We start from the raw sequence: 12773 nt of genomic DNA, 5'->3' as shown, positions 1-12773 counted from the left end.
CTCCAGCCTGGGTGACAGGGCGAGACTCCGTCCCAAAATAAAAAAAAAAAAAAATCCTACATGACTCGAAAGCACTTTTGAAGGAAAGAAGGTATTACTGAAGATGATTCTGAATCAGGTCTATTTATGGTAAATAAATTTTTTTCTCTAGCACCATAATTTGACATTCAACATTTCCCTTGATTCTCTAACAGTTATATATTATTACTCCTATTTTATAGATTAAGAAGGATTCATAGAGAGAGACTAAATAATTTCCTTAAAACTTTAGGCCTTTCTGACTTCATAACTCATATTTTATTTTAAACCCCTAATACTCCTCTGATGGTCTCCTGCATTCAGAAATAAGTTGCGTAGCTGGGTGTGGTGGTTTATGCCTGTAATCTCAACACTTTGGGAGGCCGTGGCTGGAAGATTGCACAAGGCCGTGAGTTTGAAACCAGCCTGGACAACATAGTGAGACCCTGTCTATACAAAAAATTAAAAATAAAAAAATAATTTTAAAAAGGAAGAAATTGGGCTGGGCATGGTGGCTCATGTGTCCAATCCTAGCACTTTGGGAGGCCAAGGCTGGCAGATCACCTGAGGCCAGGAGACCAGTCTGACCTATATGGTGAAACCCTGTCTCCACTAAAAATACAAGAAAATTAGCCAGGCATGGTGGTGCACAACTGTAGTCCCAGCTACTCAGAAGGCTAAGAATCTCTTGAATCTGGGAGGTGGAGGTTGCAGTGAGCCGAGATGGGGTTTCTCCATGTTGGCCAGGCTGGTCTCGACCTCCTGACCTCAGATGATCCACCCGCCTTGGCCTCCTAAAGTGCTGGGATTACCAGTGTGAGCCACCGTTACCAGCTGCAGCATTTTTTTTTTCTGAAACAGGGTCTCACTCTGTTGCCTAGGCTAGAGTGCAGTGGTGAGATCTCAGCTCACTGCAACCTCTGCCTCCCGGGCTCAACTGATCCTCCAACCGCAGCTTCACGAGTAGCTGGGACTACAGGTGTGCAACACCACACCTGGCTAATTTTTGTATTTTTTGTAGAGATGAGGTTTTGCCATGTTGCCCAAGCTAGTCTCAAACTCCTGGGCTCAAGCCATCCACATGCCTTTGCCTCCCAAAGGGCTGGGATTACAGGCATAAGACACTGTGCCCAGCCACAAAGCAGCAATTTATCATTAAATGGAAATGGTTATATGTGATGGTTAATTTTAAGTGTCAACTTGACTGGGCCACAAGGTGCCCAGATACTTGGTTCAACATTATTCTGGGTGTGTCTGTGAGGGTGTTTCTGGATGAGACTAACATTAGAATCAGCAGTCTGAAGCAGATTATCCTCCCCATTATAGGTGAGCCTCATCCAATCTATTGAAGGTGTAAATAGAACAAAAGGCTGAATGAGAGAAAATTCATTCTCTCTGCCTGATGGTATTCAAACTGAGACATTGGTATTCTCCTGCCTTTGGACTTGAATTGGAACTTATGCCATTAGCTTGCTGGTAGTCAGGCCTGCAGACTGCAGGTTTTGGAACTTCTCTGCAGATCTTGAGAATTCCCAGCCTCCAAAATCATGTGAGCTAATTTCTTATAATAAACATATATCTATATCTATATTGGTTATATTATAGATGAAGAAGAGATACATGAATGGAACACAAAATGGATACAGACTGTGAAAAAATTAATGTTCCAGGTGACTGTCCACCAAAAGCCTCTTTTTCTGGCACCCCCAGTGCTGCTCAGTTAGCCCTTGGACAAAGTGGCCATTTTGGCAGGCATGGAGCCTATGCATGAGCTCAACAACATAGAGTTTCCCTTACCAAGGCTGATCTAATTAATGCTATCACTGAGTGCCTAATATGTCAAGAGCAGAAACCAACACTGAGTCCCTGATACACACTATTCTCTGAGGGGACCACCTTCCCGCTTGATGCTTAATGGCAGGTTAATTACACTGGCCTTCCTCCATCATGGAGGGGCAGAGGGTTTTTTGTTTCGTTTTGTTTTTGAGACAGGGTCTTGCCCTGTCACTCAGGTTGGAGTGCAGTGGCACAATCACACAATTACAGCTCACTGCAACCTCTGTCTCCTGGGCTGAAGCAATCCTCCCACCTCAGCCTCCCAAGTAGCTGAGATTACAGGCATGAACCACCACGCCCTGCTAAAAGATACATTCTGAATATGGATTTGCTTTCCTTATACACAATGCATTTACCAGGACCACCATTTGTGGGCTTACAAAATGCCTTATCCATAGTCATGGCATTCCCCATAGCATTGTGTCTAATCAAGGAACTTATTTCACAGCAAAGAAGTACAGTAATGAACTCAATGTTCATGGAATTAAGTGATCTTACCACAGTTCTCATCACCTGGAAGCAGATGCCTATTTGAAACATGGACTGACTTACTAAAGACTCACAGCAACACTTGGCAGACAATACCCTGAAACAATGGGGATCTATCTTACAAGGTGCAGTATGTGTTTTGAATGAGAGGCCATTATATGGTGGTGTTTCCCCCACAGCCAGAATATATGGGTTCAGGAGTCAGCAAGTAGATGTGGGAATGGCTCTTCCACTGTTACACTAATAACCCACTCATTGAACTTTTGTTTCCCAGCAGCTTTGAGCTCTGCTGGTTTGGAGGACTTTGTCTCCAAAGGAAGATTGTGTCCACCAGTGAACACAGCAATGGTTTCATTGACTTGGAAGACAAGAATGCCACCTAGCCATTTGGGGCTTTATATGACACTGAACAAAAAAGCCAAACAAAAGGATTATAATAGTTCCCCCTATCCACTTATTTATGGCTTCACTTCTCAAAGTTTCAGTTTCCCACAGCCAACTGTGGTCTGAAAATATTAAATGGAAAATCACAGAAATAAACAATTCATGAATTTTAAATTGCATACTGTTCTGAGTAGCGTGATGAAATCTTGTGCTGCCAGGGATGTAATTATCCTTTGTCCAGCATATCCATGCTGTATACATTACCTGCCCTTTAGTCATTTAGTATCTATCTCAGTTATCAAACCAACTGTCCAAGTGCTTGTGTTCAAGTAATCCTCATTTTACTCAATAATGGCCCCAAAATGCAAGAGTAGTGATGTTGGCATACTGTTATAATTTTTTTCTATTATTAGTAGTTATTTATGTTAATCTCTTACTGTGCCTAACTGGTAAATTAAACTTTATCATAGGCCAGATGCGGTGGCTCATGCCTGTAATCTCAGCACTTTGGGAGGCTGAGGTGGGCGGATCACCTGAGGTAAGGAGTTTGAGATCAGCCTGGGCAACATGGTGAAACCCTGTCTCTACCAAAAATGCAAAAAATTAGCCAGACGTGGTGGCGCACACCTGTAATCCCAGCTACTTGGGAGACTGAGGCAGGAGAATCGCTTAAACCAAGGAGGCGGAGGTTGCAGTGAGCCAAGATTGTGCCAATGCACTCCAGCCTGGGCAACAGAGCTAGACTCCATCTCAAAAAAACAAAAACAAAAACAACAAAAAACTTTATCATAGATATATATGTATAGGACAAAACATAGTATATATAGGGTTCAGTACCATCCCTGGTTTCAGGCATCCAGAAAGTTCTTGGAACGCATCCCCCACAGATAAAGGAGGGCTACTGTATTCCGCTGGCTGGTGTGACTGATCCTGATTACATAGGGGAAATTGAATTGCTGCACAGTGGGGACAAGGAAAGCTATTTCCAGAACCCAGGGGATTCTCTGGGAGTGCCACTTAGTACTTCCCAGCCCAATAGTAAAGGTTAATGGACAAATATAGCAACCAAATACAGAAAAAAAAAAAAAAAAAAAAAAAAAAAAAGGCAAGACAATTGAGAACTCAGACCTTGAGCGAGAAATGGAAGTTTGGGTCCCTGTACAGGTGAAGAACTCTGACCATCTGAAGTTCTGAGTGAGAATGGGGAAATACAGAATGAGAAGTAGAAGTGGAATATGTCTTTTGACCCAATTATGGAAATGAGGACTGGACTGCAGGAAGTTGGCCTATTTTCTATTTGCTTATTATAATAGATATGTGTTTATGTTAGCCATTTATTCACCTCTCTTCTTTTTATATTATTAGACAAGTTACTGGAAGTGAACTTTACAATATAGTCTACATCATAGAATATTTGGTGGGACTATGACAGAATTAACATAATCAGGGATGAATACAATCACTGTTGGCCTATTTGAAGAACTGTGAAAAGCTCTGTGTGTGTAGTCTGCCCATGCCTTTCCTTCTTCAACCTTACTTCTACACATGAATATTTGTCCAACAATTTCTCAGATGTTTTAAGGCAGGGTAGCAAACTCATATGTTCATAGTGGTCAGGCAGGTAAGGAAATGAGAGAAGTGAGGATTTAGATCCCATCTAAAGGGGAAAAACAATATTCAGTTCAAAGTGATTGTTGCCTGATGACAATCAATTGTAGCATTATTTGAATAAACAAACATATAGGACAAACAACAGATGTTTTCCAAGTTGTTGCAACCTCTGATTTAAAGTTAATTGATTGGCCAGGCGCAGTGGTTCACGCCTGTAATCCCAGCACTTTGGGAGGCCGAGGCTGGCGGATCACGAGGTCAGGAGTTCGAGACCAGCCTGGCCAACATGGCGAAACCCCGTCTCTACTAAAAATACAAAAATCAGCCTAGTGTGGTAGTGGGCGCCTGTAATCCCAGCTACTAAGGAGGCTGAGGCAGGAGAGTCGCTTGAACCCAGGAGGCAGAGGTTGCAGTAAGCCGAGATCGTGCCACTGCACTCCAGCCTGGGTGACAGGGCGAGACTCTATCTCAAAAAAAGAAAAACAAAAAAAAAAGAAAAAGAGAGAGAGAAAGTGTTAACAGAAAGAGGAAGTGGCTGGTAATGTTGAATACTGCTGAGAGGAGAGGAAGACAAGAGTGACCACTGAATCTGCAAAATAAGCATCATTAATGCCCTTTGAAACAAGCAGTTTTAGTGGAGTGATGAGGATAGAGACATGATTGAAGTGGGTTGAAGAGAGAATGGGAGGTATTAAATATAGTATCCTAGACTTGTTCAAGGAGTTTTGCTATACAGGGAAGCGGAGAAACGGGGCAGTATCTGGAGGTAGGAATTTCAGAGATATTAAGAAATGTATAGAGGCCGGGTGCAGTGGCTTACGCCTGTAATCCCAGCACTTTGGGAGGCCGAGGCTGGTGGATCATGAGGTCAAGAGATCGAGACCATCCTGGCCAACATGGTTAAACCCTGTCTCTACTAAAAATACAAAAAAATTAGCTGGGCGTGGTGGCGCGCGCCTGTAATCCCAGCTACTCAGGAGGCTGAGGCAGGAGAATCGCTTGAACCTGGGAGGTGGAGGTTGCAGTGAGCCGAGATCTCGCCACGGCACTCCAGCCTGGCGACAGAGCGAGACTCCATCCGCCCCCACCCAGAAAAAAAAAAATGTGTAGAAAGACATTTCATATGTCTTGTGTTTTATCCATCATCACCAGTTGTCTTTTGTCTTTGTTTATAATGTATTTTGCCATTAAAGAGGTTGAACTAGGTTGGGTGTGGTGGCTCATGCCTGTAATCCCAGCATTTTGGGAGGCCGAGGTGGGAGGATCACTTGAGGTCACGAGTCTGAGACCAGCCTGCCCACCATGACGAAACCCCATCTGTACTAAAAATACAAAAATTAGCCGGGCATGGTGATGGACACCTGTAATCCCAGCAACACGGGAGGCTGAGGCAGGAGAATCACTTGAACCCAGGAGGTGAAGGTTGCAGTGAGCCAAGATTGTGCCACTGCACTCCAGCCTGGGTGACACAGCGAGACGCCATCTCAAAAAAAAAAGAGAGAGATTGAATTTCTTTTTTTTTTTTTTAATGTAGTCAACTTTATTCTCCTTAAACCACAAAATAGTCTTTGGTTGTACAAACATCACTAGTTACAGTCTCGCCCAGGTCTCTGCTGGGGTGGAGGCAGTTAGTCAGAGGCCAGAACTCCTGCAGGGTCTCTTTAAAATGCTAACACTCAGGTTAAAAGACTCGGGGCAAGGGTGGTGCTGGAGCTGGCAGAGACCCCACCTCAAGTCTGGGGGAGCTGCCTGCTCCTCTAGGAGGGCACAGGGCCCAGGCCACAGCGCCTAGGCCTTACGAGGCGGCGGCTGCTACACAGCGCCACATCTTCAGGGCCCACAGCCCCGGGAGATTGAACTTTTTATCACTTTCTTTTATGATTTCCGGATTTCCTGTCTTGCCTAAAGACCTTCCCCATTTGGAGATTAAACAAATATTTTTATTTCCTTCTAATATTTGTCTTTTTAAAATTTTTATTTTATTTTTGTATAGGATGTGAGGGAAAAAACTTTTTACTTTGTTTTCTTCCAGGCGTATAAGTCAAGTGTGCCAATGCCAATATATTTTATTAAATAATCAATTCATTTACCACTGAACTGAAATGCTTTTTTTTTGAGACAGGATCTTGCTCTATCACCCCGGCTGAAGTACAGTGATGCGATTTTGGCTCGCTGCAACCTCCACCTCCTGGGCTCAAGCGAGCCTCCCGCCTCAGCTTCCGGAGTAGTTGGGACTACAGGCACGCACCATCATGACTGGCTAATTTTTTTTTTTTTTTTTTTTTTTTGAGATGGACTCTCACTGTGTCGCCCAGGCTGGAGTACAGTGGTACGATTTTGGCTCACTGCAAGCTCCACCTCCCGGGTTCACGCCAGTCTCCTGCCTCAGCCTCCCAAGTAGCTGGGACTACAGACGCCCGCCACCACGCCCGGCTAATTCTTTTTGTATTTTTTAGTAGAGACAGGGTTTCACCGTGTTAGCCAGGATGGTCTCAATCTCCTGACCTTGTGATCCGCCCGCCTTGGCCTCCCAAAGTGCTGGGATTACAGGGGTAAGCCACCGCGCCCAGCCACGACTGGCTAATTTTTGTATTTTTTGTAGAGATGGCAGTTTCACCATGTTGCCCAGGCTGGTCTCGAACTCCTGGACTCAAGCAATCCGCCTGCCTTGGCCTCCCAAAGTGCTGGGATTACAGGTGAGAGCCAATGTGCCCAGCTGACAAAGGTTTTTAAAGGCAAAATGAGGAGGCTCACATAATTGTTTTGAAATATTAATAATTATCCTTTGCTACAATAATCAATAAAGACAATGCCAGTTGGAGGTTTGACAGACAGTTGTTGGGCAGATGTCCTTGTAGATGTAATTTTTGTGTAAGGTCGTGAACGGCATTTGTGCAAGGTTGCAGTTTTCGCATTTTTTTGTTTGTTTGTTTAATTTCAACTTTTATTTTAGATTTAGGGGGTACATGGACAGGTTTGTTACATTGGTATACTGTGTGATGCTGAGGTTTGGGGTACAAATTATGCCGTCACTAGGTAGTGAGCATAGCACCCAATGAGTACTTTTTCAGCCCGTCCCTCCTCTTTCTTTCCCCTCAAATAGGCCCCAGTGTCTATTGTTCCCATTGTTATGTCCATATATACCCGATGCTTAGCTCTCACTTATAAGTGAGAACATGCAAAGATAAAGAATAAATTTGGCTGCAATACAGTAGGCAAAATTCATTTGCAAGGAGATCAGAAAGCCATTTGATTATAGCCTAATCCAAATAGATTTATCATTTAATTTAATAATTTAACGAGGGGGAAGGGAATATTTCAAAAACGTTTAATGTTTATTTCTCATAGAATTAAAAAAAAAATTTATTTATGGCCGGGCGCGGTGGCTCACGCCTGTAATCCCAGCACTTTGGGAGGCCAAGGCAGATGGATCACCTGAGGCTAAGGGTTCGAGACTAGCCTGGCCAACATAGTGAAACGCCGTCTCTACTAAAAATACAAAAATTAGCTAGGCATAGTGGGCGCCTGTAATGCCAGATCCTCGGAGGGCTAAGGCAGGAGAATTGCTTGAACTCGGGAGGCAGAGGTTGCAGTGAGCTGAGATCACGTCATCACACTTCAGCCTGGGCAATAAGACCAAAACTCAATCTCAAAAAAAAAAAAAATTATTTCTATAGGTTTTTGGGGTACAGGTGGTGTTTGGTTACATGAGTAAGTTCTTTAGTGGTGATTTGCGAGATTTTGGTACACCCATCACCTTAGCAGTATACACTGAACCTAATTTGTAGTTTTTTTATCCCTCACCACCCCCACCCACCCTTTCCCGAGTCCCCATTTTGCATTCTTTTGTCATAGCTTTTGTTATCAAGTGTTTATGCATGAGAACCTGTTTCTTCATAGCCCTCCCTGGCTCTGTTTGTCAGGGTTTTCTTTTGTTTTGTTTTTGTTTTTTTGTTTGTTTTTGGGTTTTTTTTTTTTTTGAGACGGAGTCTCGCTCTGTTGCCCAGGCTAGAGTGCAGTGGCATGACCTCAGCTTACTGCAGCCTCCACCTCCCAGGTTCAAGCGATTCCCCTGCTTCAGCCCCCTGAGCAGCTGGGATTACAGGCAAGCACCACTATGCCTGGCTAATGTTTTGTATTTTTAGTAGAATGGAGTTTCACCATGTTGGCCAGGCTGGTCTTGAACTCCTGACCTCAAGTGATCCACCCACCTCAGCTCCCAAAGTGCTGGGATTACAGGCGTGAGCCACTGTGCTTGGCCCTGTTTTTCTTTTTTAACACGAGTGTCTCCGTCTTGATTCTGACAACTCTCACATATTGTTACTTAATAAATCTTATAATTTTTTTCATACAGGTTATGTACCTTTCTTGTTAATTTTTGTTTCTGTTCTTTTTACTGTCATCAGTGGGCTTCCCTATTATTTTCATTTCTAGCTAGATTTCTAGTTATAGACTGAAATTAATTTATTTTATAATCACACTACCAGATTGACTTCTTAGTTCAATACATGTCTAGTTGCATCTTATGGATTTCCTAGAAACACAATTGTATTATCTGCAAATAAAGATAAGTTTCTCATCTATGTATACAGATTGTTCCTTGTTTTTGGTTTATTACACTAGCTAAATTCTTCAAATATAATACTGAATATTATTAGCGATAATGTATGTACTGTCTTTTTTGTTTTAATGACAATGGCTGCAGTATTTCATATTTAATATGCTTTTTAAATGATTTTTGAAAAATAGTGTCCATTATGGTTATTTCTATTACTATTTTACTTAGAATGTTTTGTAGGAATAGCTACTAAAAAACAATTGCTTTTTTTTTTTACATCTCCTCTTGATAGAATTACATTTTTTCCCCGATGATATAACACATCCTGTTAGTAAATTTCCTGATACTGAACTATTCTTTCATTCTCAGAGTATATTCTTCATGGTCATAATTTATTATTTTATTAACTCATTGTGGAATTCTCTTTTGCAAATATTTTATTTAGACTTTTTGTATGCGTATTCATAAATTGGGTTATAATCTTTTTCTTTATGGTTAACACTGAAAAAGGCTTTAAATTATTCTCAAAGTGCTCACATGCCTGGGCAAAATTATTGCTATTATTAACAATGCACTGAGGATTGTGAATGATTTATTTCAAAGTAATAATTAGATGGGATTCAAAGTTTCCCATATAACAATGTCATTTCCCTTTATCTGAATCATTATTCTGACTTTATTTAATGCTTTACTGCAGAGGAAAGAAAGGGGGGATGTGGCTTACTTTGTTGGGGATTGTGGAAAATGGGCACAGTCCTGGAAAAACCCACATTAAGTGTGCAATGCCTGTGAAAATGCCTAATGCAAAGGTTGCAAAATGTTGTCCCAGGGTACCAGGATTCTTCATGGAATAAGAAATATTAAAATAATTGGATAAACTGAGCTAGCAAAATGCAGGTGGCTGATAAATTTTAGAACAAAAGTGTAATTAAATGAGAAGCTTTGAGCTATACTCTATCTCATAGGTAGCATAATATTTCATTTGACTCTCTCTTTTTTTTTTTTTTTTTTTTTTATGAGACATAGTCTCGCTGTGTTGCCCAGGCTGGAGTGCAGCGGCATGACTCAGCTTACTGCAACCTCCGCCTCCCCGGTTCAAGCAATTCTTGTGCCCCAGCTGCCCAAGGAGCCAGGGTTAGAAGGCGTTCACCACCATGCTGGGCTAATTTTTGTATTTTTAGTGGAGACCGTGTTTAGCCATGTTGGTCAGGCTGGCCTCAACCTCCTGGCCTGAAGTGATCTGCCCACCTCGGCCTCCCAAAGTGCTGGCATTACAGGCATGAGCCACCACATCCAACCTCATTTGACTCTCCTGACAGTCTGGGAAGTTTAAGCAGGGAACCCAGCTGCAACTATCTAATGAATAATGGACAGTTTAGCATCTTAACTAATAAGGAATCTTGGGCTTAAGATATTCCCAACTTTATTACTGGGTTGTGACTAAGTTTCCTCTCCCACTTCCCCCCAACAAAAGGCTATATATACTCTATTAGCTTTTATATTTAAATGAAGGCAGATTGATTTTTTTTAAAGACATTGAAGACACCCCTCAAACAAATGGAAGCACTCTGGGTTTTGGTAAAGCTGGTGTTAATCATATCTTTAGCTTCTTAACAAGGGTAAGAAATTACTTGTGGGCACTTTGGGTTTTTCTGTGCCATCAGTAATCCCCAGGGGACAATGATACGTATATGTTTTTCCACAATCAGTTCAGGATACCAGGATATTAATGGTATACCTAAATCAACATACCAACAAACTAGCTAATGAGGTATTAATAGTATACCTATTAATAGGTAAACAGAAGTAAAATCATGTACCAACAAAACAAAGCAGTGATTGTTTAGAGAGGTGAATGGGATTTGTGCTAATTTGTAAAGTGTACTACCTTAGGCAAGCACTAGAAACAAATATTGAACACCTTAATATTTAGTTGTATATCAACTTACAGTTTACAAAGTTTTCCATACACAGGATCTCATTTGATTATTATAAAATCCCTAGGAATTAAGCAGGGCAGATATCATTATCTCAGTTGTTTACAAGTACATAAACAAGCTTACCAAAGTCAGGTAACTGTCCTGGGGATCACACAGCTAGAGAGTGGCTGGGATGTTTTAAAATTCAGATCTTGGTGAAGACAGATTCTGCGTTTTAACTCATGTAAAAGCAGAGACTGACAGAGTTTACAACGTAGTATAATCTCACTGATTATTTGCTGAAGGTATGAATGTGTCTTGTGAGGCTATTTCAGAGTTCTTTCTAGTATACTATATAAGCCCACCCCCCAAAAAAACAAACTAAACAACTGAAGCCAAGTATGGAAGGTTGGGGATGGGATAAGGGGCACGAATTATTCCCAGGAGGACTGGGAAATTCTAGACAATGCAGCAGCTTCTGGAAATGTCAGTGTTTATTAAACATTTAAGGACATTTGGAGGTTTGAGAAGAAATATACAGAATGTAGAAAAATCCTAAGAATCCCCTGTGGCTGCAGTGCAGCCTCTTCCTCCTCCCCCCCCGTCCCCCCATTTCCCATTTGTTTTTCCTGCTTTTTGTTTGGTTGTTTAAAAACCATTTCTTAAGGTTCATTTGCCCCCTCCCCCACTCCCTGACCTATGAGGATCCATTCTCTCTCTCTCTCTCTCTGTCTCTCTCCTCAAGACCTGGAGTCCCAGAACAGTGCTCCAAAGTGGTCAGGGGGAACCAATGCTATACCGAAGTGTGAGGATCAGGGGCCCCTCTGCTTGGGCTGGCTCTTCATTAAGGACTTAAGGGGGGCGTGAATTGCAAAAGCCACATGACGTCATTGGTCCTCAGTCATGGGTGTAAGGGCAGAGGATGAGCACAGGTAAACAAACAAAGAATGGATTAAAAAATAAAAAATAATAACCTAAATAAACCCTGAAGGAGAGTCTGATCTGGGTGCTCTGGGTATTAGCTGGGGGGACAGAGTATGGAGCTGGGCCACCTGGTAGAGGGGAGGGAGGGACGGGAGAGGAAACAGCCAGGGGGACAGGCTGGGGGATGCAGGAGATGGGAATGCCAGGTGGCCTGGACTTGAGGCAGAGGGTATCAAAGTCCCTTTCTTCTCAGTGCTCAGATGGACAGGCACCAAACACACAGCCCCCGGGGCAGGTGAGGGGTAGGATTAGCTCCTGGCCTCCCAGAAAGCCAGGGGTGAAGGTGGGGGAGAATACAATTGCCTGGGGAATGAATTCTGGAATGAAACTTACATCTCAAAGGGAGGTGAGGGCAGGGCAGGGCGGGGGAGCAAAGAGGGAAAGCACCTAGACGGGGGTAAGAGGAGCCTAGGTCCCCCTGCTCTGGCAGGGCCTGGGGTTGGGGGGTGGCGATCACTTGTCCGAGTTCAGGCCCATCATGTTCTTGAGGGCGTTTTTGAGGCTGGTTCTGCTGGGGGACTTGACAGCAGGCCGGAGCTCCGAGCTCTGCTCATCCTTTCGTAGCTCCATCTCGATGACCATCACCTTTGGGCCTTTGGCGGACTCCACCCCTAACCCCCGATCCCCCGCCCGGCCCGCTAACCGCTATTTCTTATCCTTGCGAGACTCCCCCAGCCCCTTGGCCTTCTTCTCACTGACAGCTTTGGTGCTTCTGCTGTGGTCCAGCATTGCATACAGCACTGGCGTCTGGGGGAGGGGCGCACACATCAGTCACCGAGCGACTGGGGCTTGACTGTTCCCATCCCACCCCTCACTGCTGCCCGGCGGCTCCCAGGGTTCTCCTTCCCATCTTGTCCAGGCCCCAAGTCCCGCTAACCTGCCGCCCGCGCTTCGACGCGTCCTTTCCTGGCTTGTGCAATTTCCCCTTCTCCATGGCACTGCAAGAAGAGAGACTGCTGTACGTTCGGCCTCGC

General features: G+C 43.4%; 1 protein-coding gene across 6 annotated transcripts in view; it reads right to left on the bottom strand.

Annotated features, from left to right (window-relative positions):
* Window positions 1-12773, bottom strand: part of MPZ (myelin protein zero) — a 29266-nt gene that overhangs the window by 12744 nt on the left and 3749 nt on the right. For 5 of the 6 annotated variants that reach the window (XM_063693669.1, XM_055364293.2, XM_055364297.2 and 2 more), the window contains exon 5: window positions 12677-12737. In XM_063693669.1, coding sequence (XP_063549739.1) covers window positions 12677-12737 — 61 coding nt within the window. Of the gene's footprint in view, window positions 1-10902; window positions 12547-12676; window positions 12738-12773 lie in introns of those variants that run through there. The other variant, XM_004027769.5, reaches the window with a different exon arrangement.

This window comes from Gorilla gorilla, chromosome 1, assembly GCF_029281585.2.
Source record: "Gorilla gorilla gorilla isolate KB3781 chromosome 1, NHGRI_mGorGor1-v2.1_pri, whole genome shotgun sequence".
Classification (NCBI taxonomy): Eukaryota; Metazoa; Chordata; class Mammalia; order Primates; family Hominidae; genus Gorilla; species Gorilla gorilla.
This window is presented reverse-complemented; position numbering and strand designations above follow the sequence as displayed.